This window comes from Esox lucius, chromosome 6, assembly GCF_011004845.1.
Source record: "Esox lucius isolate fEsoLuc1 chromosome 6, fEsoLuc1.pri, whole genome shotgun sequence".
NCBI lineage: Eukaryota > Metazoa > Chordata > Actinopteri > Esociformes > Esocidae > Esox > Esox lucius.
The window spans coordinates 11,975,639-11,997,977 of record NC_047574.1 but is presented as its reverse complement, the minus strand read 5'-3'; the positions used below and the strand labels follow the sequence as shown (position 1 = coordinate 11,997,977).

The following is a 22,339-nucleotide window of genomic DNA, read 5'->3' as shown; positions in this document are numbered from 1 at the left end:
CAAAGACACGCTGACAGAACCAGAAGACGCCAACTTTATTATAGAACTGTTTCAATTACTCATGTCCTCTCTCAGGCCACACAATGTTGGCGTTCAAAATGGATCATAAAGCATTTATCATAATTTCATGAGCATTTCATGTTCTTCGGTCATTCATTGTGACATCGACATTCTGTTGCCAGCGACTTTAATAATATATTCCATGTGTGTTCGTCCTGCTATAAAACCATGGACTGTGTGGTTTGAATATAATGTTGTCTGCTGTTTTTGTTGAGAAAAACAGCAGAGACGTAAGAGCTTAGTGACTCGATGACACGGTTCTGTGTACAAGATGCTTCACTTGGCTTGGCCAAGCATCGTTCTGACTGACTGGAGCTGTACGGTTTCAGCCACACAACTCAACAGACAATGGAAATAATGACTACTGTAAGTCATCCTTTGTTTCCCTCATCCCCTCCTTTGTCAGATGTTCATCGGTACTGTAGACGGCCTATAAGTCACATCCACCGATCCAGAGTGGTGCCCTGTTTCACAGAACAGGGCCATGCTGTACAAAGAAGTTACAATGGAGGGCCAGAATGAGTGACCTAAGTGACTTTGCGCGCGGTACAATAGTTAGCTCTAGGGTTTACAGAGAACGTAGTGAAAAATAAAAATTCAGAGGCAGCGCTGACGGTGAAAGAAGGTCAATACCGACAAATATCAAGGTAGAATGACAAGAATGTTAGCTAGCAGGCGAACCACAAACAAGCAAATAGCAGCGGCGTTAAGAACGGCACCTCCGCCAGCACTCCTCGGTTCTTCTCAGGGATGGGCTATGGCACGACTTCTCATTAGCTGAAAACAAGTGGCTCCGCTGGGCAAACGATCACCCAACTAATTAGTTATTTTGTTTTCTTAAATTCTCTAGTTTTATACTACTCTGTCATGAAATGCCGACTCAACATTAAAGTAGATATTTTTTCGCGCATCAACATCACGCCAAGTTTGAATATTTAGCTACACACAATTCAGCAATGTGCTAAACTGAGTTTACTTGCAACATAAACAGCATCTATGAACAGTATGGCTTTTGCCACTGGCTGTTTTAATAGCTTACAAGCCATTAATAAAAATGTTTTGAATAGTTCTAAGAATTGGGCCCATGCTAGTGAGACAACAAACTTTACATTGCCAAACGAGAAGACGAATAAGCGAGACAAACTTTACACTGCTAAAGCTATTTCATTTCATGGCTCTTTTTTTCATACTTGAATAAAATTGATGCAACAACTATCAATATAGGTGATGATAACTGAAAGAGAAAAGACCAGAGAATCGTGGAAACCCCTCCTCTTTTACTGCACAAGGGGTTGTGGTCTATATTAACCCAAAAAGCATTGCTTTTGGCATACTATTTACATCATACTATGGTTTGGGACATACTAATCTTCTCGTATAATAATCTGGCATACTACAATTTGAGATTCAGCCTCTGTGTTTAATTTCTGTATGCGCCCATGGCCCTGCAGAATCATGCCCTTTTATGAGGATTTACCTATGCTTATGAATATCAACTGGCATGCACTTTCAATTTACGAGCACAATTCTGCGGTTTTAGAACACGTCACAAATCTGACGTGGACTTTTCTTAGGACCTTCCTCAAGAACAAATTTAAGGAAAAACTCTGAATGAGGCCCACTGCTGCTGACCAGGTGCATTCTTCATATCGACAGGCTATCCTCCATCGTGAGGACACTTCCTACAGGACAATCCACTCACAAAGCACGTATTGTCTCAGAATGGTTCCATGAACATGACAGCACGTTCAGTTTACTTCAGGGGTCAGACTCCAGACCACAACCCGGCAGAGCATCTGTTCACAGCATGGCCGCGCCGACAACCAACCGTGCAGGAACTACGTGATGTCACCTTCAGGAATCCCTACCCTGGAGAAATCAGCTGTTCTGGAATCGAAGAGGGGTCTGACCCAGTACTAGATGGGTGGAACTAATAAACTGGCTAATGAGAGTCTGTCACTCTATGATTTCACAAAGGGAAAATGGCCAGCAGATGTTTCTTCTTCCACCAAACCCTGTCAGCCCACTCCTTATATAACCACTGTCTTTACAACATGAAGATCCATTCCTCCATTTGGAACAGAGACAGATTCCAAATGATAAAGCAGACAGACAGAAATACAGCTGAGAATGAATCTGTTTCAGAACAAAAACACAGCATGGTGTGACTCAACAAACCCAGGCCCAGTAATCTCATGAAGACATCCATATCCACCCCATAATAAGTCATGGGAAAGTTTTCCTGTCCACAGTGCTGGGGAATGCCTTCATGAAGTTTGAACAGTGAAAAAGTTCAATCGACATCACCTCAACGGAAGAGAACCTGCATTATAACAGGATGTGTTAATGCTACCCCTGTGAAAGTGATCATTGTGAAAAGGTTGCGTTAATGTTGTGCTGACGTTACCTCAATGAAGGACCTCATGGAGAAGAGATTAGCTAGCATGGTGGAGAGGCCCTGTGCCAGACAACTCTGAGCTATGAAGCCAGCCTTCAATTCTGCCAGACAGATCGCATCATCCCCCTCCTTCCAGTTCCAGCTAGGAATGTTGAGCAGATGAGCCTTCAAACAAACACACACACACAAATTACACCCTATCCAACGACCTCTGAGCTATAGCCCTCGTCAAAGCTATCAGTCCAGGAAGCACAACACCGGCTTGGCTGACTCACCTTGTTATGGTACTGTAACATCTGAGTGATAATTCGTATCTTGGGGGAATAGTTCTTGATAGAGATGACCCTGCCAATTTGAAACAAACAGTACGAGTGAGATATGTTTTGAACACACACAGGCACATGCTCGCATCATCTCCTCATCCTCAATATTACCGCATGATGTTGGAGGCGTCTTCGGCGTCGGGATCTGGACAGTATTTATTAGCCAGAATCAGACAGGCGTCTGCTGACTCAATCTGCACAGGGAACGGTTAGGGGTTACACAGAGAAACCAGAAGGTTAGGGGATACACGGCAGAAAACCTCTCACCTTCAAATATTATGGTTTCAACAAAGGAATGACCTTAATCTGGTCCAAGCAAAGGTTCTACTGGGTTCAGGTTGGTATCAGAAGCATCAGGCTTTATTGTCATTTTTATTTTTTTTACTCTTTCGACTGTGGCAGTAGGTGCTTTCCAGGAGGCGCAGGGTGCTAAGTCGCTCTTTTGTGACACCAAGCTGGCCACCACAGTCTAGATTCAAGTATTGACTGGGTCGCTAGCTGACAAGTGGGTGATGCAAATTGGCCAGCATCTTCCGGGCGGTGGGAAGTCATCGTCAGCCAGGATTTCCTGATCTCATCAAGTTGTGGTCACTGCCTTAGACGGCTAACACGCTTGAAACGCTAACAGTGTGACTCTAAACATGCACTGCACCAAGTGACATCCTGATAAGACTAGTAATGGGGGAAAAACAATCGAAATAGTTTGGCACAGATCCTTAGGAGGCTTGTTAGATCTTCAACTCTCTGAAATCTATTAAGTTTTTGTGATGAGACAGGGCCATAGATACGATTTGAATATGATGAAATTAGAGAAAGGACTCAAAGGGTTTAAAGGAATCTCTGAATTAGAACCGCATCATACACTACCTTTACTCTGGCCAGATCGTGAGGATTGAGAACAGATCCCTGGTAGAACTCCACTTGGGTAAAATGGCGTTTGAACAAGGCTTCCAGCTCAAGATTAGGGGAAATACTACAAGAGTACAAAATGGGGGAAGGACATCAAGGACAGAGAGTTAAGACAGAAACACAAGCGAGGATTTAACGTTTTACTTATGAAGCAGAAACTGTTTCCAATTAATTCACAAGCAGTGTGCTCTAAGGGTGGGGGTTATGAGAGAAGAACAGAGAGAAGCACGACTGTTGCTCCAGGTTAACGCTTTTCTACGCTGCACGTGGTATCAAAGCAAAGGAGGAAAACGTATACTTACTTATGGAGAAAAACTATTTCTACATTGACATCATCCCTGTCCTTGTGTAGGAAGTCTTTTAGGAAGTTGGAGACACTTTCGAGTGTAATATGACCACAAACCACAATGTGCCTGGAGGAAGGAGGGAGAAATCAACTTGAGTAACGCAACAAATCTCCACCCAGCTTTCCTCAAAACAAACACACGCATCAGGCCAAAGCACTCCCACAACTCAAATATCCAGTCAAACTGTTTGTGTCAAAATAAAGTATTACAAAAAAAGCAACCCTGAATGTCTTTGTTTTTGTTAAAGCAAGAATATCCCCCACAAGACTGGTTACTCTGGGTTCCCCCTCCTTGTAAGGAACTAAGGTGGGATCCGACATGACATGTGCAATCAAACCCTTAGCCTTGAGCTACATTTGCAGGGACTGGGACAGAAAATATAATCATACAGTACACTTTCTGGTTTTAATTGTCATCCGTTCTCAATGAGGAAACTGTCCACTTGTGCCAAACCAACTCCCTGAGACGCAAATACATGTTGACAAAGACATGTACATCAATACGCCCATGCCTTCATACAAGGCATTAGTAAAGGCCTTCTGAAGTGATTTACTGGTCTGCGGCTGACAGGACCTATAAACAGGACTTGAGGCTGGTTGACATGTGGATGGCAAGCAATGTTTTTTCACTGGAGTTCACTTCTATGACAAACAGACAGCACGGCTGACTTCAGGGGGAGAATATGTTTTAAATTCAGACATAAGGAAAAGATTGGACTGTGGAAAGATCATGACCTCGTTTGTCCCATGGTTCCACTCTGGACTCAGACGATGATGGTCCACTCCAGAGAGAAGTTCGATAGAGAGAGGGGACATAGCATTGTAATTTTCCATCGGTTGCTAATTTCTGGAGTCAACTCCAGGACTGGTTGTTGTGTTCTAATATCAGGGTGCAGTTGGACTCGCAGGCTGTTCGTAGCCATTACAGCAGTGTACCTAGTACCTTCTGAGACATCACAGTAGAACAGAGAGATCTATTGTCTGAAATTGATATTGTGGTGAATGAATCGATCGCCTATTGTTCGCAAACATTCAGCACTTAAAACAAACACCATGTGTTGCACCTTTAAACAATAGCTGGTTGTGAGCAGCAGTGGAAGTGTTGCAGCCTTCTGGGTTTCTCCATTCAGGGGGTAGAGATTTTTACAAAATAAAAATTAAAAAAAAAACATTGCGGTAAGGTTTTAATAAAATATTATTATTATTAAGTGGCATTAGAAACTATGTAAACATTCTCTGTATGATATTCTTTATCTGAACAAGAAAATTGCTATACTCATTCCTGGATAGATTTGAATCAGGGACACAGAAACAGCTTTTAATGTCCGTAATATCTCAAGCCTGTTCAGGTGACTCAAGATATAATATATCTTACGTATGTGTTCTTGAGCTCAAACCAAAGAGACAGGGAAACTGCCCAGATGGGTTTCCCAAAGCCTTTATAGTTAAAGCAGTACAAAACTCCATAATCAAACTAAGCCATGGGATTAAATACAGTTTGAACTGTTAATCTTTATAATCTTTAATGCGGTAGGCAAGACTAACTCAATTTCATCAAACCAACGTTTGACGCCAAACCTCAAATAAAGAGAAAGCCAAACAGACCAGCCTCCAGTCATCAAGGGGATTATATTGGGAACAGATATGGGTGAGCAACTATAATTGCTCTATAGAGACCTGTAATCTGATCCACGTGATGACAATGCCTCTTCACTACCTAATGAGAAGGTGCCAGATGACAGTCATCTTCTACCGCTCTGTCCCAAGCTGTTAGCCTGTAAGCTGCTCTAATGATACGACCCAACTCATCAGGCTCAATCTGTTCTAACACCCCACACTCTGATCCAAATCCGCGTTCTCTTACTGGGAACTGAAGATACCTTCAGTGCTGTTGTACACAGAGCACCTCGGCTGTGACACTGTGACGGAGTGTGACCGGACTTTCATGCGTGCCAATCCAAAGGAATTTCAATATTCGGCCAGTCGAACGTTTCAGATCGTTGTGACGCAAGTGCCACTGAAGCACACCGAGGGGGTCTGAAGCACACTGAAGGGGTCTGAAGCAAACCGAAGGGGTCTGAAGCACACCGAAGGGTTCTGAAGCACACCGAAGGGGTCTGAAGCATACTGAAGCGTACTGAATGGGACATGGCCACAGGTCAGGAAGTTCTGCACTGTAGATACGATCTGGTGGACATCTGGCAGACATGAGGACAACACATGTCCTGGTAACCATGGAGCATAATAGTCTTCGCAGATCTGGCATGGATCCTTTCAAGTGTTTAAATAGCAGTGGTGATTGCACGGTTGGCCCTGGCCTGGCTATCCAATAAAAAGACAGCAATGCAAACTCTGCCTGGTGAGATCAGATGAGGAGCAGAGGTTTTAGTGAAGAGCCAGCAGCAGTTGGCCGAATATGATGTGTCCCATTAAGGGAGACAAAAACATCAGTCATGTTTTCCTATTTCCACTGTCCAGAAGTCATCTTGAAAAGGCTGGGTCTATGGGATGTGTGCAATGGAGTGTCTAAGAGAGAAAACACACATACAGTACAAAGATGCACACATACAGTACAAAGATGCACACACACACACACACACACACACACACACACACACACACCTTTTATGGGCGAGTTGTCAGTGCAGCTCGACAGATTATTAAAACCGTATCGTTGTTGGGAGTAAACATGCATCAGTCCAGTTCATTATGGGATGGACAGACTACTCATCACTTCTCCCCACTGGTTCAACAGTGACAGCATAACATAATTAACCATCTGAAGTTAAGTTTAAACTGCATACTCATGTTCGATGTGGAGTTAATAGCATGTAGGAACTGTCAACAGATACTGTCACTTCAACTGAACAAGCGTGGGAGGTCTGGAAAACACTTTTTCAGGGGCTTAGTTTCCATAATTTTGTGCGATATTTGCACTACCGAAGGATTTTGATTGTTGGTCATTTCGCTGTTCATTCATGGGGGCAGGTCACAGCACAGTAGCCGGTGTAAGGGATTTGATTACTGCGGACGTTGGACACATCTTCAAGATATTTAAGTAGCTAGCCAGCCGAACAATGAGAAGTGCCTGAAGCTAGCCGTCTGTCCACAATGATGCTGGACACAACCAGCTGTGCTGAGGAGGATGTGGTTTCTCATAAGTAACAGATTTTTAAGTGCTCTGCGTTCTCCCATAGAAGACAGTATGTTCTGACAAGTGCTCTTGGAAGTTCACCCGTGAAAGTGGAGAAACAGGCCTAGAAAACAGAAAGGTATCCAACCCAGGGGAGACACTGTACTTGATACAGTACATCTAATGGGGTGGTAAGAACACATAGTCCAACAATTATACTTGATTTCCCCAAAAAATATACCTTTAAACTTTTCCAACCCTAGACGCCTGAATAAAACTAAGGTATTCTGTAAAATCACAGTGGCAGCAAACATATGAGAAAATAGCAGACAAATACCAAGCGCCACAATAAAGGTGCACAGCATCAGACCCAAACGCACAAGGGTAATCTGACAACATGCATTAACCACCATGCAGGACATCAACAGAAATCATGTAATTAAAAGGAAAACACCACAGCCTACAGACAGCTCACACAAAAGAGGCCACACCATTCATATTGCTCTGATCCACATCTTTTAAGATGCACAGGGAAAGGCAAAGAGTTGCGATATTTCTCAGTATTTCCGTTCAACACCTGCCTTCACATCTACATATACAGTATCACTGCAGCTCCTGAAACACTGTACAGCATTAAACATATATTTTTGCAGCAGTAACTAGGAAGATATTGAATATCGGCGATGCGACCAGAACATTGAAGACGGTAGATTGAAAAGTCACCAGCGTAGCTGCCTATCTCCATGTTTCGTGTCCCATTAATAAAGTATATATTGATGTTTATATAGTGACTGGGATGACAGACACCTCAGTCTGCTACGCATCTCAGGTCCACAAAGAGCTAAAACATTCAGAGTTCTGAAGGGTTCAGCCAGAGTTTAGGTCAGTTTCCAAGCCTGCCTCTGTGTCAGGAGGGGCTAATGGAAACCACAGAGCCATTATGGAAACCACAGACCCCTAATGAGAACCACAGGGCTGTGAGTGCAGTGAGTTAAGAGCCAATTGAACGCTCGTCTTCATGATAGCATAGGCAGCCTGAGATCTGTCACTACGCTGACTGCTGTGTGTGTGTGTGTGTGTGTGTGTGTTACGTGTGTGTGTGTGTTACGTGTGTGTGTGTGATTGACTGCTTGCGTGCAGGCATGTCATGATACTGTATTGTAGGTCTCTAGATAAATCACTAAAGATGGGCTGTTTGATATTAACTGGAAGTTGGATATATTCCTAATCCACAGTTTAACATGTTGAGCTGTTTCTTTTGCCAAAAACAGTATGCTCACAGTGAAACAAACTATCATGACAAAGGGGGTTGGTTTATGTGTCGTGATCTCTACATATACAATATGAATACATACAGAGCCCAGTGCCAGTCTCAGCCTTAGTCCTGATTGACAGACATGGCAGCCTTATTACTAACATATGACTGGATGTACAGTTAAGTTAGAGGGGGGGGGGGGTGGAGAGAGGGGGAATCCCTCATCATCCAGGGGAGCCGCAGGGTCCCGGCCAAACATAACATCTCATCGATCTTGTCTTACTGGGTCTAGGCTGGTTTCTAATAGCTCTGTCCATGTAGCTGATTGTCAGTATGTACGGGACAGTTGACAACCCTGCGTGACCACAGAGAAAGGAAAAAAAGAGAGAGAAAGAAAGGGAGAAAGAGTAGGAAGGAAAAGAAAGCAAGGAAAGAGAGGGAGAACAGACAGAAGGAAGGAGATAAAGGTAGAAAAGATAGGGTGAAACAAAGAGAGCGAGAGATCAGAAGTCTAGCTATCTAAATTATGTAGTGTGGTTAGTCTGCGTCTAGGTATGGGGTTAGTCTGCGTCTAGGTATGGGGTTAGTCTGCGTCTAGGTATGGGGTTAGTCTGCGTCTAGGTATGGGGTTAGTCTGCGTCTAGGTATGGGGTTAGTCTGCGTCTAGGTATGGGGTTAGTCTGCGTCTAGGTATGGGGTTAGTCTGCGTCTAGGTATGGGGTTAGTCTGCGTCTAGGTATGGGGTTAGTCTATGTCACACTAGGGGTTTGTATGCATGTAAATATGCGGTTTGGCTGTGTCGATGTGGCTAGTCGGTGTGCGGTGCCATGCTGTTCAGTTTGAGCACTAAGACCATTCACGCTGCACACACTGTTACACTACCAAACACAAAACAAAACAGCCAGAGTTCGGTACGTCCACACACATCTGCGCACAAAACACCGCAACCTCTTTCCCAGACAACTATGGCCACACAAACCAAACGACGGGACACCAAATAACCAAACGGGCAAAGCAAGCCAAGCGCAATCGAGAGCCTCCAATGAGAGCGAGGCATCCAGCATTCAGGGTGTGGGAGCTGACTGAAGATCAGGGCCAGAGTCATGTCGAGCAGAGATGATGCGAGTGAGCAGGAAATATGTGTCAAGTCACACAGTGATGATGCAATGAGGCTGGCGGTGACTGGACATGAAGTTGAGCTTTTTGTCAGGTTTGCCATGGAAACCATGAACCGTGAAAAAGCTAACGGAGCAAAGCTCGGGTCACAGAAAACATGCAGATACATGAAGCAAATACTTCTTTTCTCTTTTTTTTATTGAGCATTTCTCATGCGGAATTCAAGCAAAATGAAAACAAGAAAATAAATAATATCCTGCAAGGTCATTGTGATTGATGATGCTTCTCGAAGACCACCAATGATAATGCAGTTGAGGATTTCCGTAGTTTTCTATTTTCTTGTGAAGCTGAAACATTTCTTTTACAAGAGCTCATAGTAGGGGTTTCATGACTAGTTATTTGACAGTGACTTTTTATAATGATCCTCATTCATCCTTAGTGTGGGCACAAGTTAAGGAGCAATGTCATTAGACGGTTTCAGAATGAACAAGTAGGACATCACGTTACAGTACTACACACACACACACACACACACACACACACAAGTAAGAATAAAACATTTGAATAACAGGTCTATAATGTAGTCATGAAAGCTCTAGTTCTGTGTCAAATTAAATAAAAATGCAGCACGTGTGAAAATAATTAAAAATTATTGTGAAAATAATTAAAAATTAAAAGCACACGGATGGACTTCAGGTAAGCAGTCAGTGAGGGACAGATATATATATATATATATAGAGAGAGAAATAATGAGAAAGAGAGAAATAGTGCAAAGGGACATGGATGTATGTCCTTATGGCCAAGGTCTCCAGTCACAACAGTGTGACTATTCAGTAACAGTAACTTGGTGAATCAACCCCTCGTACAACTCTAAACCTGAGGGGAGCACTGGAGTCACACAACCACACCTTGTCTGGATTTGGACTTACTTTCTGCCTCGTGTTGAGTTATAACTCCCTCCGTATTTCTTCCGATTAAGGATGAGAGCAGCAATTTCTGGCACGTAGCGAGCAAACATGGCCTACATGCATGAAACAGAAAAAAGAAAAAGGCATGCAGAGAGGGTTCTACGGCGTGTAGGAGAGACAGCAGAACCATCCAGAAAATACTTACTTTCTCCCATTAACCGCACTATAGGAACCACCATATTTCTTGCGGTTGCCTATTAACTCTATGATTTCAGGGACGTAGCTGGCAAACATGGCCTAAGGAGAAGATGGGAGACAGAAGAAGAGACTAAACTAGAGACTACGCCAAAGAGGGGCTGGAGGGGAACCGGATAGTGGACAACTCGATCCAGACAGATTGCTGAAGGAGAGGGGGGGAAAACAAGTCCTTAATATATATCAAATAAATATGCAAATGCTGAAAAACTGGGGGGGGATGATAGTGTCCAAACTTTTCTCCAGTAGTTCTCACTCAGCGTCAACACTTAAAAGAAGAGAACAAACTAAGAGAATGGGATGCATTTCTCATTAGACCATTTGGTCATTAATTTGGGGTAAATATTAGAAGATAAACTCTATTTATTTTTTTGGAACCCCAGTTTTTAAGGGCCATTGGTTTGAGGACGGGAAAATAAGAGTGTAATGGTGCCTGAGCCGACAGTGGTCGATCTTTGATAGCTTCCCAAACGTCTCAGAGTATCGAGGATAAGAGGGGAAAAAACCCTGTGTGCCATGTTTTGTCCAACAAACACCAGTGATGTGGCAGGTTGATCGGAGCAGACCGGCCTGACGGTCCACAGCTGCAAAACACATTAAGACTCATTCGGAGGGCAGTGACAATGAGCTGGATGCATTTTGCAAAGTGTTGCAGCCTGCCGTCCTGTCCTGATTTACCTTTCTTTTTCTGCCAGTAGTAAAAACACATTAGTACTGCTTAGCTGAAGAAAATATCTCTTTATCTCTTCCCTATAAGTGTTTGTCGTGGAAGCCGGCTAGCAGGTCGTTGAATCTAAACAGTAATGTTATTGCTAATTATTTAGCTATCCACTAATTTGAGTTGTTTCATAACAATTTATCTTCCCACAAACCTTTGAGCCATTTGCATTATAGCAACTGTATTCAGATACTATTAATACTATACTATTAACTGCTGAGATTATTACTGGCCATTTCATTATTCACTAACTACTGAGCTTATTAATAGCCATTTAATTATTCACTAACTACTGAGCTTATTACTGGCCATTTAATTATTCACTAACTCCTGAGCATATTACTGGCCATTTAATTATTCACTAACTACTGAGCTTATTACTGGCCATTTAATTATTCACTAACTACTGAGCTTATTACTGGCCATTTAATTATTCACTAATTCACTAACTACTGAGTTTATTACTGGCCATTTAATTATTCACTAACTACTGAGCTTATTACTGGCCATTTAATTATTCACTAATTCACTAACTACTGAGTTTATTACTGGCCATTTAATTATTCACTAACTACTGAGCTTATTACTGGCCATTTAATTATTCACTAATTCACTAACTACTGAGTTTATTACTGGCCATTTAATTATTCACTAACTACTGAGCTTATTACTGGCCATTTAATTATTCACTAATTCACTAACTACTGAGTTTATTACTGGCCATTTAATTATTCACTAACTACTGAGCTTATTACTGGCCATTTAATTATTCACTAATTCACTAACTACTGAGTTTATTACTGGCCATTTAATTATTCACTAACTACTGAGCTTATTACTGTTTGGTAAACCTTTTATCCTTTAACAATACTATATTCACAAAGCCAGGGACAATATGTTATGATGTGAGTTTGACAAAAAGAGATTCTTTGAGTGTGATCTGGGTTTGCAGCGCCACAGCAATGGGGTCATTAATGGTGCTCTTGATAGGAAGCAGAGCTATTAAATGGACTCCAGACAGTGAAACACTTACCAGTATTTCCTTTTCTGTCTTTCTTGCTTTCTTTATTCAGTCTTTTTTTTATTCAGTCTTTTTCTGTCTGTCTGTCTGTGTGTCTTCCTTTCTGTCTCTGTCTTTCTTAATGCCTTTTTTCGTTCTGTCTGTCTTCCATTCTTTGTATCTTTTTTTGTCTTTCTATTTTCAGTTTTTCTTCATACCATATGGGATGGATTAAGTTATAGGCTCATTAGAAGAGCAAAGTTAATCTACAACCCTGTTTCCCAAAAAGTTGGGAAACTGTGTAAAATGCAGATAAAACAGAATGCAATAATGTGCAAATCATATAATCCCTATATTTAATAGAATATAGTACAAAGACAACAAATCAAAGGTTGAAACTGAGAAATGTTATTGTTTTCCTATAAATACAATTGTTTTTGTTAAAAACAAAATACTCTGTAAGCATTTGGGAACTGAAGAGACCAGTTGCTGTAGTTTTAAAAGTGAAATGTATTAGGGGTCTCCTATGTCATATTTGCACCAAATGTTTTCAATGGGTAACAGGTCTGGACTGTAGGCAGGCCCATTTAGCACCCAGACTCTTTTACTATGCAGCCATGCTGTTGTAATACATGCAGAATGGGTTTTGGCATTGTCTTGTTGAAATAAGCAAGGTCTTTTTTGAAAAAGACACAGAGCATACGTTGCTCCAAAACCTGTATATATTGTTTAGCATTAAAGGTGCCGTCACAGATGTGCAAGTCATTAATGCCATCATGGATGCTGGCCTTTCAACTGTCCGCTGATAAGAAGCCAGATGATCCCTCTCCGCCTTGGTTTGGAGAGGGACCATCTGCCAGATGGTTGTCAGACCACAGGACAGTTTTCCACTTCGCCTCAGTCCATCTTAAATGAGCCCAGAGAGGGCAGCAGTGGTTCTGGATCATGTTTATATTTGGTAGACCTTGAACTTGCATTTCTGGATGCTGTGACATAGTTCACACAGACAATGGTTTACAGAAGGGTTCCTGAGCCCATGCACTGATGTCCACTACAGAATCATGTCTATTTTTAATGCAGTACCCAAAGATCACGGCCATCCAATATTGGTTTCTGGCTTGTCCTTACATACAGAGATTTCTCCAGAATCTCTGAATCTTTTAATGATATTATGTACCGTAGATGCTGAGATCCCCAAACGTTATTCCTAAATTGTTGCACTATTTGCCCACACAAGTCTTTCACAGTGTGGTGAACCCCTCCCAATCCTCACTTCTGACAGGATCATCCTCTCTGGAATGATTTTTTAACACATGATCATGTTACTGACTTGTTGCCAATTCACCTAATTAGTTGTATGATATTCCATCAGGTTTAGGTTTTTAGCATTACACAACTTTTCCAGCCTTACGTTGCCTCAGCCCCAACTTTGTTGAAACGTGTTGCTGGCATCAAATTCAAAGTGGGCAGTCCCAGTTTCAACATTGGACATGTTGCCTCGGTACTATTTCCTATTGAATAAAAGGTTTAAACGATTTGCACATCATTGCATTCTGTTTACATTAATATTCAACCAGCGTCCCAACTTTGTTAGGAAACAGGATTGTATTTAGCTTCTCTCAAGGGGCGCTGGTCTGAATGGGGTTAAATGTTAGGGGGCTGCGGTTGCTGTGGTAACACTCAGGCTGACCTAGGCCTGGTCTTCCTGCCACAGTGTTTGTTGGAATACTGGGGAGGAACACGAGAGGAAGGGGTAGTCCTGAATCAGCAGACTGCTTAAGAAGAACAGCAAGAACAGCATTAACAGACTGCACATGATATTATAACTCTATTCTTCAGACCAATACAACTCAGAGGCTAAAGGGAGGGGGCCAGGGGAGAGACCGCTGTAAAGTACACAGCCCTGTAGGCCACTAGAGGTCTCTGCAATAGTACACACCAGCGGGGGCCTAATCAGGCCTGTGTACTCTACCAGGTCGAACTAGGTAAGCTAACCAGTGCCATGGTATGTAAACATTGCTAATCATAAAGCTACATTGAAATCTGTACAATATTGAGATCAAATTAATTCACTTGTTTCACTGTCTGGTAACAGTTCTATATAGTGTGAAGATGGGGACAGGTGGGTTTAGGGCGGGGGGAGGGGGAGGAGTGAGAGAAAAAAATTGTTTTACCAAACCCCCGAGGATGAAGAAGACCATGAACAGACGTCCCAGGGTGGTTTTTGCATAGACATCCCCGTAGCCCACTGTTGACATTGTGACCATGAGCAAGTAGACACACTCCCAATAAGAAAGGGACTGGGAATTTTGGAAGTTTTCCCAAGGATCCCCTGAGTTTTCCACCTACAAACAGTCGCGGGAAAGAGATTTGAACAGGGCAGAATGTCAGTCTGGAGCGAAAAACATCCGAAGAATTGTAATCACAACCTGTGAGGCAAGGTCCTAGAAGTCCTACGCATGCAGCTTCTACAGGTCCATCTTACCATCAACATGATCTTAAGAGTCAATCAAGCCAGCATTGCAGAGTTTACGCAGTAGCCAACAAACATGTCTTCCCCGTGGACTAAGACATTCCCTGCGTGGTTGAGGATGCTGTAACGCTACCGAGTACCCCCTCTACTGGTTAGTGCCTCCAGTTCGGAACAAGAGAACTGAACTGAACACGACACGGGTCTGACACTTCGGGCAGCAGTTTGCAAACGAAGGCCCTGCATATAACCTTCTCAACACAAGTTTGATTGAATCTGGCCCTGCTAAACTGACGCCCTTTCGTTATGATCGGACCAAGCAGCATTTCTGGAGCTGTAATATTGAGCTGATGCTGCCACCTAGTGTTAAGATGTTAGAGGTATCCCCGGTCCGTTCCAAAGCTGTATTAGTTGGGATGTTACGGTATCGAAGGTTGAGCCATTGACATAAATGTACTGACAACTCGAGCCAGCTGTTTGTAAGAAATAACTGAAAAACTGAAAAAAGGACAGGCTGCTAAGTGTTTCTGCAGCGATTAAGAGAACAGACATTGATCTGTAGTTCTACTGATTGATTAAAGCGCCCCGGATTCTTCATCATCACATGGAAACACCCTCTATTGGCTGGTCCGAAGGCAATCCCTAGCCCCCTCCCCCGGGTGGCAGCACATCTGAACTGGATAGGTGGGGGCTACATATGGAGGCGGAGCCCACCTAGCCTTTTCAACCAACATGCTGATTTCCCAAATCAAGCCCTTGCCCCTGTCGCCTGGGACCTGCTGCGGATCGGAGAGGATCGGACAGGTTTAAGCAATAAGGTCATTTGCAGCTCCCCCTGGCCTTCATATAGGTTTTTGGTCTAGCTGGGATCACCGAAAATAGATTTTCCTACAGGCAGAACATTTTCCACCTTGGTTTGGCATCATGGCATTCCAGGGGACCCCAGAAGTAGCTGGTCCCCATTAAACCCCTTTTATATAGCATTGTGTCAACGCTGCAACTTGACTCTGGAGAGTGTTGTTCAGGATGTGTGTTGTTATGCACACCCTTCCAAGCCATTCTGCCTCGTATCACACAGCTTGCCAGTTTCAGGAAGTCACGTGGAAGAGAACTCTTCTGCAGCCAATTACCCAAATTGTTGTGCTCAACCTAAATAAGCAGTCGTTTGAACAATGCTGCATTCTGCCTGACATCTCTACAACCCACCCCAGATGTTGCTCAGCTCATCCCCCTGACAAATCTCTACAACCCACCCCAGATGTTGCTCAGCTCATCCCCCTGACATCTCTACAACCCACCCCAGATGTTGCTCAGCTCATCCCCCTGACAAATCTCTACAACCCACCCCAGATGTTGCTCAGCTCATCCCCCTGACAAATCTCTACAACCCACCCCAGATGTTGCTCAGCTCATCTGCCTGACAAATCTCTACAACCCACCCCAGATGTTGCTCAGCTCATCTGCCTGACAAATCTCTACAACCCACCCCAGATGTTGCTCAGCTCATCCGCCTGACAAATCTCTACCACCCACCCCAGATGTTGCTCAGCTCATCCCCCTGACAAATCTCTACAACCCACCCCAGATGTTGCTCAGCTCATCCCCCTGACATCTCTACAACCCACCCCAGACGTTTCTCAGCTCATCCCCCTGACAAATCTCTACAACCCACCCCAGACGTTTCTCAGCTCATCCCCCTGACATCTCTACAACCCACCCCAGATGTTGCTCAGCTCATCCCCCTGACAAATCTCTAAAACCCACCCCAGACGTTGCTAAGCTCATCCCCCTGACATCTCTACAACCCACCCCAGACGTTTCTCAGCTCATCCCCCTGACATCTCTACAACCCACCCCAGACGTTTCTCAGCTCATCCCCCTGACATCTCTACAACCCACCCCAGACGTTTCTCAGCTCATCCGCCTGACATCTCTACAACCCACCCCAGACGTTGCTCAGCTCATCCCCCTGACATCTCTACAACCCACCCCAGACGTTGCTCAGCTCATCCCCCTGACATCTCTACAACCCACCCCAGACGTTTCTCAGCTCATCTGCCTGACATCTCTACAACCCACCCCAGACGTTGCTCAGCTCATCCCCCTGACATCTCTACAACCCACCCCGGATGGTACTCAGCTAATTTGTCTGATGCGTGGAGATTAATGTCGGTACGCCGCCAACAAGATTCAAAATCCTAATCGTAATGTACCTGACCTGACTGTACTGCCCAGTCATCGCTTAGACTAATGCCCCCTTCAGGCCCCCATCACTTAACCTTTCAGTGTCCGCAACAATATCTATTGACTTCCACACTGCTTACATACCTGTCCCATCGTTTCCAACCTACTGGAGTGCCCAGGGGGCAGGGGGGAGGGGTTGGTCGGGGACCTCCCAGCACCACAGATCTACCACACATCCAGGGGGAAGGGAGGGGCTAGAGGTTGTTTTCGGACCAAGCGTTAGGAGTTGTCACCTCCCTTACTCCCCCCATAGCCCCGCCCCCCCCACCCGGCCACTTACCAAGTGTATGAATCCGGCAGCTGTTAGCCATGTGCTTATGAAGATGGAACACAGGTTCACCAGCTTGATGGAATTGCTGGGTAGAATAAGAACCATAAAAATCTCTCAAAGAGATCCAGACCAGGTAAGGGTGACATAGAGAATAATGTAATGGGAGAGGCTCATCTACGGGGTCTGAGGTGGTGAAACTAGAAACACACCCGGCTTACGTTGTAAAGTACCATACTGTACATGCACTGACCCTGGCATTATTTTAGAATTACTTCCAGTTTGGTCTTTATATCTGGCATGGCATGCCAGTAAGATGCAAATGTAAAAGAAAAAATGTATACGTTTAAAATCAATCTAAATTCTCTAAGCCAGGAAATGAATGGGTTTTTTAACAGGGTGGGATCAGGTCAAAAACTAAAAGTGAAACAAAAACAAACAAACAGAAAATTCATTAAGCTGAAAGGGATTATTCTACCGAACGGCTAGGAACGTACATTATGTCATGACAGCTTTTGCGGAACGCTCTTGCCAGCACTCTAACCATCATCTCTGGCCTGCGTCGCGCTTCCCTACACGGTCTTGAGCTACGGTTCTGTCTGTTCTTGCCCTGGCGTAATAAGGAACGTGTCATGCTTTTGGTTCACGATCCGTCTGCATTCACCGTACACTCTTTCCCTGTCCCTCTCTATCCCCCCCTGTCTCCCCCCCTCTCTCACTCCCCCGCTGGCATGAGGGCTAAAGCACAAACAGAGATGATTACTGTCTGTTACTCAGTGTCTCTGTGTTTAGTGTTAACTGCCCAGAAAGGAGAGGAGAGGAGAGGAGAAGCACGCTGGGCTAAACCATCACTGAGAGACAGCCTCAGTGAGACTTTACAGCACAGTCCTGCTCAGCCGTTACAAGGCAACATCACATGGGAACTATTTACAAATACATAGTTATTACATGAGAATTTGTGATGACGTCAGTATGATGTCTAGTGACGAGCCCCGTGGGATCGTATTAAGGGGAGTGCTTTGTAGGCGCATGCCTTGAAGAGTTGCCGCATGCATTCAAGGGTCTTAGTGTCCCTCAGGAACAGGACTGTAGAGTAAAGTGCTACCACAGCGTGTAGACAGAGAGCAAACCTGTCCCCGAGCTTCTACGTCACATGGAGTCTGGAGATAGTTGTTGTGGAGCTACCGTGCAGGAGTCCAGTGTAAGCCCTATACTTACCTTGTTTTTAAGATATTCAAAAACTGTAAAATTTCTGAGAACTGTATCAATCTCAAGGCTCTCAGGAATCTTAAACCTATGGGGAGAGAGGGAGGGAGGGAGAAGGAGGGGGGGGGAGGGAGAAGGAGGGGGGGGGGGCGAGATGAGAGTTTGTTAATAAAAGTCTCACAATAATGCAAAAAAGCATAGTAGGTTATATTGCTGTATGCACATCACACAAGCTGGACAAGAAGAACACCTGAGGAAGTTGGTCAAAGGTTATACACATGTTAATATTAAGTATTGCCGAATTACTAATATTCCCGTGTGAAAGCACAGCAAACAACCCAGACATTACATTTTCCATACTGTGGAAAATGTACTACTTACTCAAGTTCCACCTATGGTACTCCTTATAATCACTCTATAATATACTACGGCATGTAGTCTATAAGCGGGACATACTCTATGGTGTGTTGTCTATAAAGGGGACATACTCTATGGTGTGTAGTCTATAAGGGGGACATACTCTATGGTGTGTAGTTTATAAGGGGGCATACTCTATGGTGTGTTGTCTATAAGGGGGACATACTCTATGGTGTGTTGTCTATAAGGGGGACATACTCTATGGTGTGTTGTCTATAAGGGGGACATACTCTATGGTGTGTTGTCTATAAGGGGGACATACTCTATGGTGTGTAGTCTATAAGGGGGACATACTCTATGGTGTGTAGTTTATAAGGGGGCATACTCTATGGTGTGTTGTCTATAAGGGGGACATACTCTATGGTGTGTAGTTTATAAGGGGGCATACTCTATGGTGTGTAGATTATAAGGGGGACATACTCTATGGTGTGTAGTTTATAAGGGGGACATACTCTATGGTGTGTAGTTTATAAGGGGGACATACTCTATGGTGTGTAGTTTATAAGGGGGACATACTCTATGGTGTGTAGTCTATAAGGGGGACATACTCTATGGTGTGAAGTCTATAAGGGGGACATACTCTATGGTGTGTAGTTCTTAAGGGGGCATACTCTATGGTGTGTAGTCTATAAGCAGGATATACTCTATGTTGTGTAGATTATAAGGGGGACATACTCTATGGTGTGTAGTTTATAAGGGGGACATACTCTATGGTGTGTAGTTTATAAGGGGGACATACTCTATGGTGTGTAGTCTATAAGGGGGACATACTCTATGGTGTGTAGTCTATAAGGGGGACATACTCTATGTTATGTAGTTTTTAAGGGGGCATACTCTATGGTGTGTAGTCTATAAGCAGGATATACTCTATGGTGTGTAGTCTATAAGGGGGACATACTCTATGGTGTGTAGTCTATAAGCGGGACATACTCTATGGTGTGTAGTCTATAAGGAGGACATACTCTATGGTGTGTAGTCAATAAGGGGGACATACTGTATGGTGTGTAGTCTATAAGGGGGACATACTCTATGGTGTGTAGTCTATAAGGGGGACATACTCTATGGTGTGTAATCTATAAGGGGGACATACTCTATGGTGTGTAGTCTATAAGGGGGACATACTCTATGGTGTGTAGTCTATAAGGGGGACATACTCTATGGTGTGTAGTCTATAAGGGGGACATACTCTATGGTGTGTAGTCTATAAGCGGGACATACTCTATGGTGTGTAGTCAATAAGGGGGACATACTCTATGTTGTGTAGTCTATAAGGGGGACATACTCTATGGTGTGTAGTTCTTAAGGGGGCATACTCTATGGTGTGTAGTCTATAAGGGGGACATACTCTATGGTGTGTAGTTCTTAAGGGGGGCATACTCTATGGTGTGTAGTCTATAAGGGGGGCATACTCTATGGTGTTTAGTCTATAAGGGGGGCATACTCTATGCTGTGTAGTCTATAAGGGGGCTATATTGTGTGGCCTGTAGCCTATAAAAGGGGCAGATACTGTATCCCTCCGTCTTTTCCATCAATAAGACATGCAATCACCTCTCCTTAACAAGCAATTGCAGGCAAGCAAAATCCCACCGTCATTTCCAGTTCAACACAGTTCTCAATTTCTGTTGAAATAAACAAGCACTGCATGGTGTAGGGAATCATTCTATTTATATCCCTTTAAATATCGATATATTGATACACAGTATATATTACTAAAAAGTTAAATGGAAAGTGAGTGGTACAGATGGGTTGAAATACAGCTAATGTCCACAAGGTGGCAGTTCATTTAAGATATCTTAATTCATACACATGCAATGAGGCACTGACGCAACAAAATATGAAACATTTTAAGACCGGGTAGACTTTCCACAGTAATTGTATAATGTTCAGTATATTCGGTCCAGTGTGTGTTTGTTAGTATTTACAAGCACTCACCCAGGGATTAGAGAAACAATACAACACCAGGACCGCCTCATTTCCAGTTTACATAATCCCTGATCCCCAGATCTACTGTCTGTGTAAGTATTAATGTGTATATGAATATGTTTGCATGTGTGTGTGTGTGTGTGTGTGTGTATACACCTCATGCATGTGGACTAGAGTGTATTTCCATTAATTCTAGTTTCTGAGGTCAAGAGGGCAAGTTGATTTATTCTAGAGACTGAGGTTATGATGTCGAATTTGGCAATAAGATTAACTTTGAAACTACGTCATGGTAGTTTCTGTGAAGAGACAGTGAGACAGTTTAGGAGGGTGGATCCTACATTATGCTTGTAAAGATTATTTTTTGATACATCCAGAACGTGATCAAGCGTCTGACACAACGACATGATTTTAAGGTTTCTACTTGGCGTACAGAGACAAGTGCTGTAAAAACAACGTTTCTAAAGACAGTTGACGGGTGTATAGTGAAAACTAGTTCTGGAGCTTTCCCACTGTAGCTCACAAGACACAACAACCCTGCTCACACTCGCAGGGAAACACCTGATTGGAAAGCTACTGTAAACAGTAACTACTGTACACGCAGCCCAAACATGATTAAACCCATAACCCAGATAATACATCCACGATTTTACAACAAACTAAGCCATTGGAATCACACGGTAGGAGCAGAGTAATGAATCCAAATCTTAACCATAAAGACTCCCTAACTATGGACATAGCTAGGTCTCTATACCTAACCCACAGAATAGTTAACTATGGACCTAGCTAGGTCTCTATACCTAACCCACAGAATAGTTAACTATGGACCTAGCTAGGTCTCTATACCTAACCCACAGAATAGTTAACTATGGACCTAGCTAGGTCTCTATACCTAACCCACAGAATAGTTAACTATGGACCTAGCTAGGTCTCTATACCTAACCCACAGAATAGTTAACTATGGACCTAGCTAGGTCTCTATACCTAACCCACAGAATAGTTAACTATGGACCTAGCTAGGTCTCTATACCTAACCCACAGAATAGTTAACTATGGACCTAGCTAGGTCTCTATACCTAACCCACAGAATAGTTAACTATGGACCTAGCTAGGTCTCACTTCTTACCCCACTTGCAGATAAAGTTCAGGGTAGTCCATAAAGTGAGATAGAGTCCCTTCTGCCTCTCCTTCTTCATAGCCATCCCACGGGGCCCCAGCCTCACCCTGTACCCTTTCTGAAACAACTCTGCACACGACTTCCTGCGCCGGTACGTGTCAACGTTGGCTTCAGGGTGAGGGGAGTTGGGGCGTAGACCCCGGTACATCAGCAGCTTGGTCGGGATCATTGTTATCGATCACAAATACTCTGCCAACAATGCTAGTGTATCTGGTT

At 43.6% G+C, this 22,339-nt stretch overlaps 1 protein-coding gene across 25 annotated transcripts in view; it reads right to left on the bottom strand.

Moving 5' to 3' along the window:
- The window catches only part of kcnma1a (potassium large conductance calcium-activated channel, subfamily M, alpha member 1a), a 189,418-nt gene that overhangs the window by 54,664 nt on the left and 112,415 nt on the right, over positions 1-22,339 (bottom strand). For 20 of the 25 annotated variants that reach the window (XM_034292747.1, XM_029120550.2, XM_029120535.2 and 17 more), the window contains exons 6-14: positions 18,622-18,697; positions 17,416-17,491; positions 14,596-14,766; positions 10,654-10,745; positions 3,993-4,103; positions 3,649-3,754; positions 2,893-2,975; positions 2,734-2,803; positions 2,468-2,623 (exon numbers count right to left, since the gene is read on the bottom strand). In XM_034292747.1, the coding sequence (XP_034148638.1) occupies positions 2,468-2,623; positions 2,734-2,803; positions 2,893-2,975; positions 3,649-3,754; positions 3,993-4,103; positions 10,654-10,745; positions 14,596-14,766; positions 17,416-17,491; positions 18,622-18,697 (941 nt within the window). Of the gene's footprint in view, positions 1-2,467; positions 2,624-2,733; positions 2,804-2,892; positions 2,976-3,648; positions 3,755-3,992; positions 4,104-10,469; positions 10,562-10,653; positions 10,746-14,595; positions 14,767-17,415; positions 17,492-18,621; positions 18,698-22,339 lie in introns of all 25 variants that reach the window. The other 5 variants (XM_029120541.2, XM_029120543.2, XM_029120545.2 and 2 more) reach the window with 1 other exon arrangement.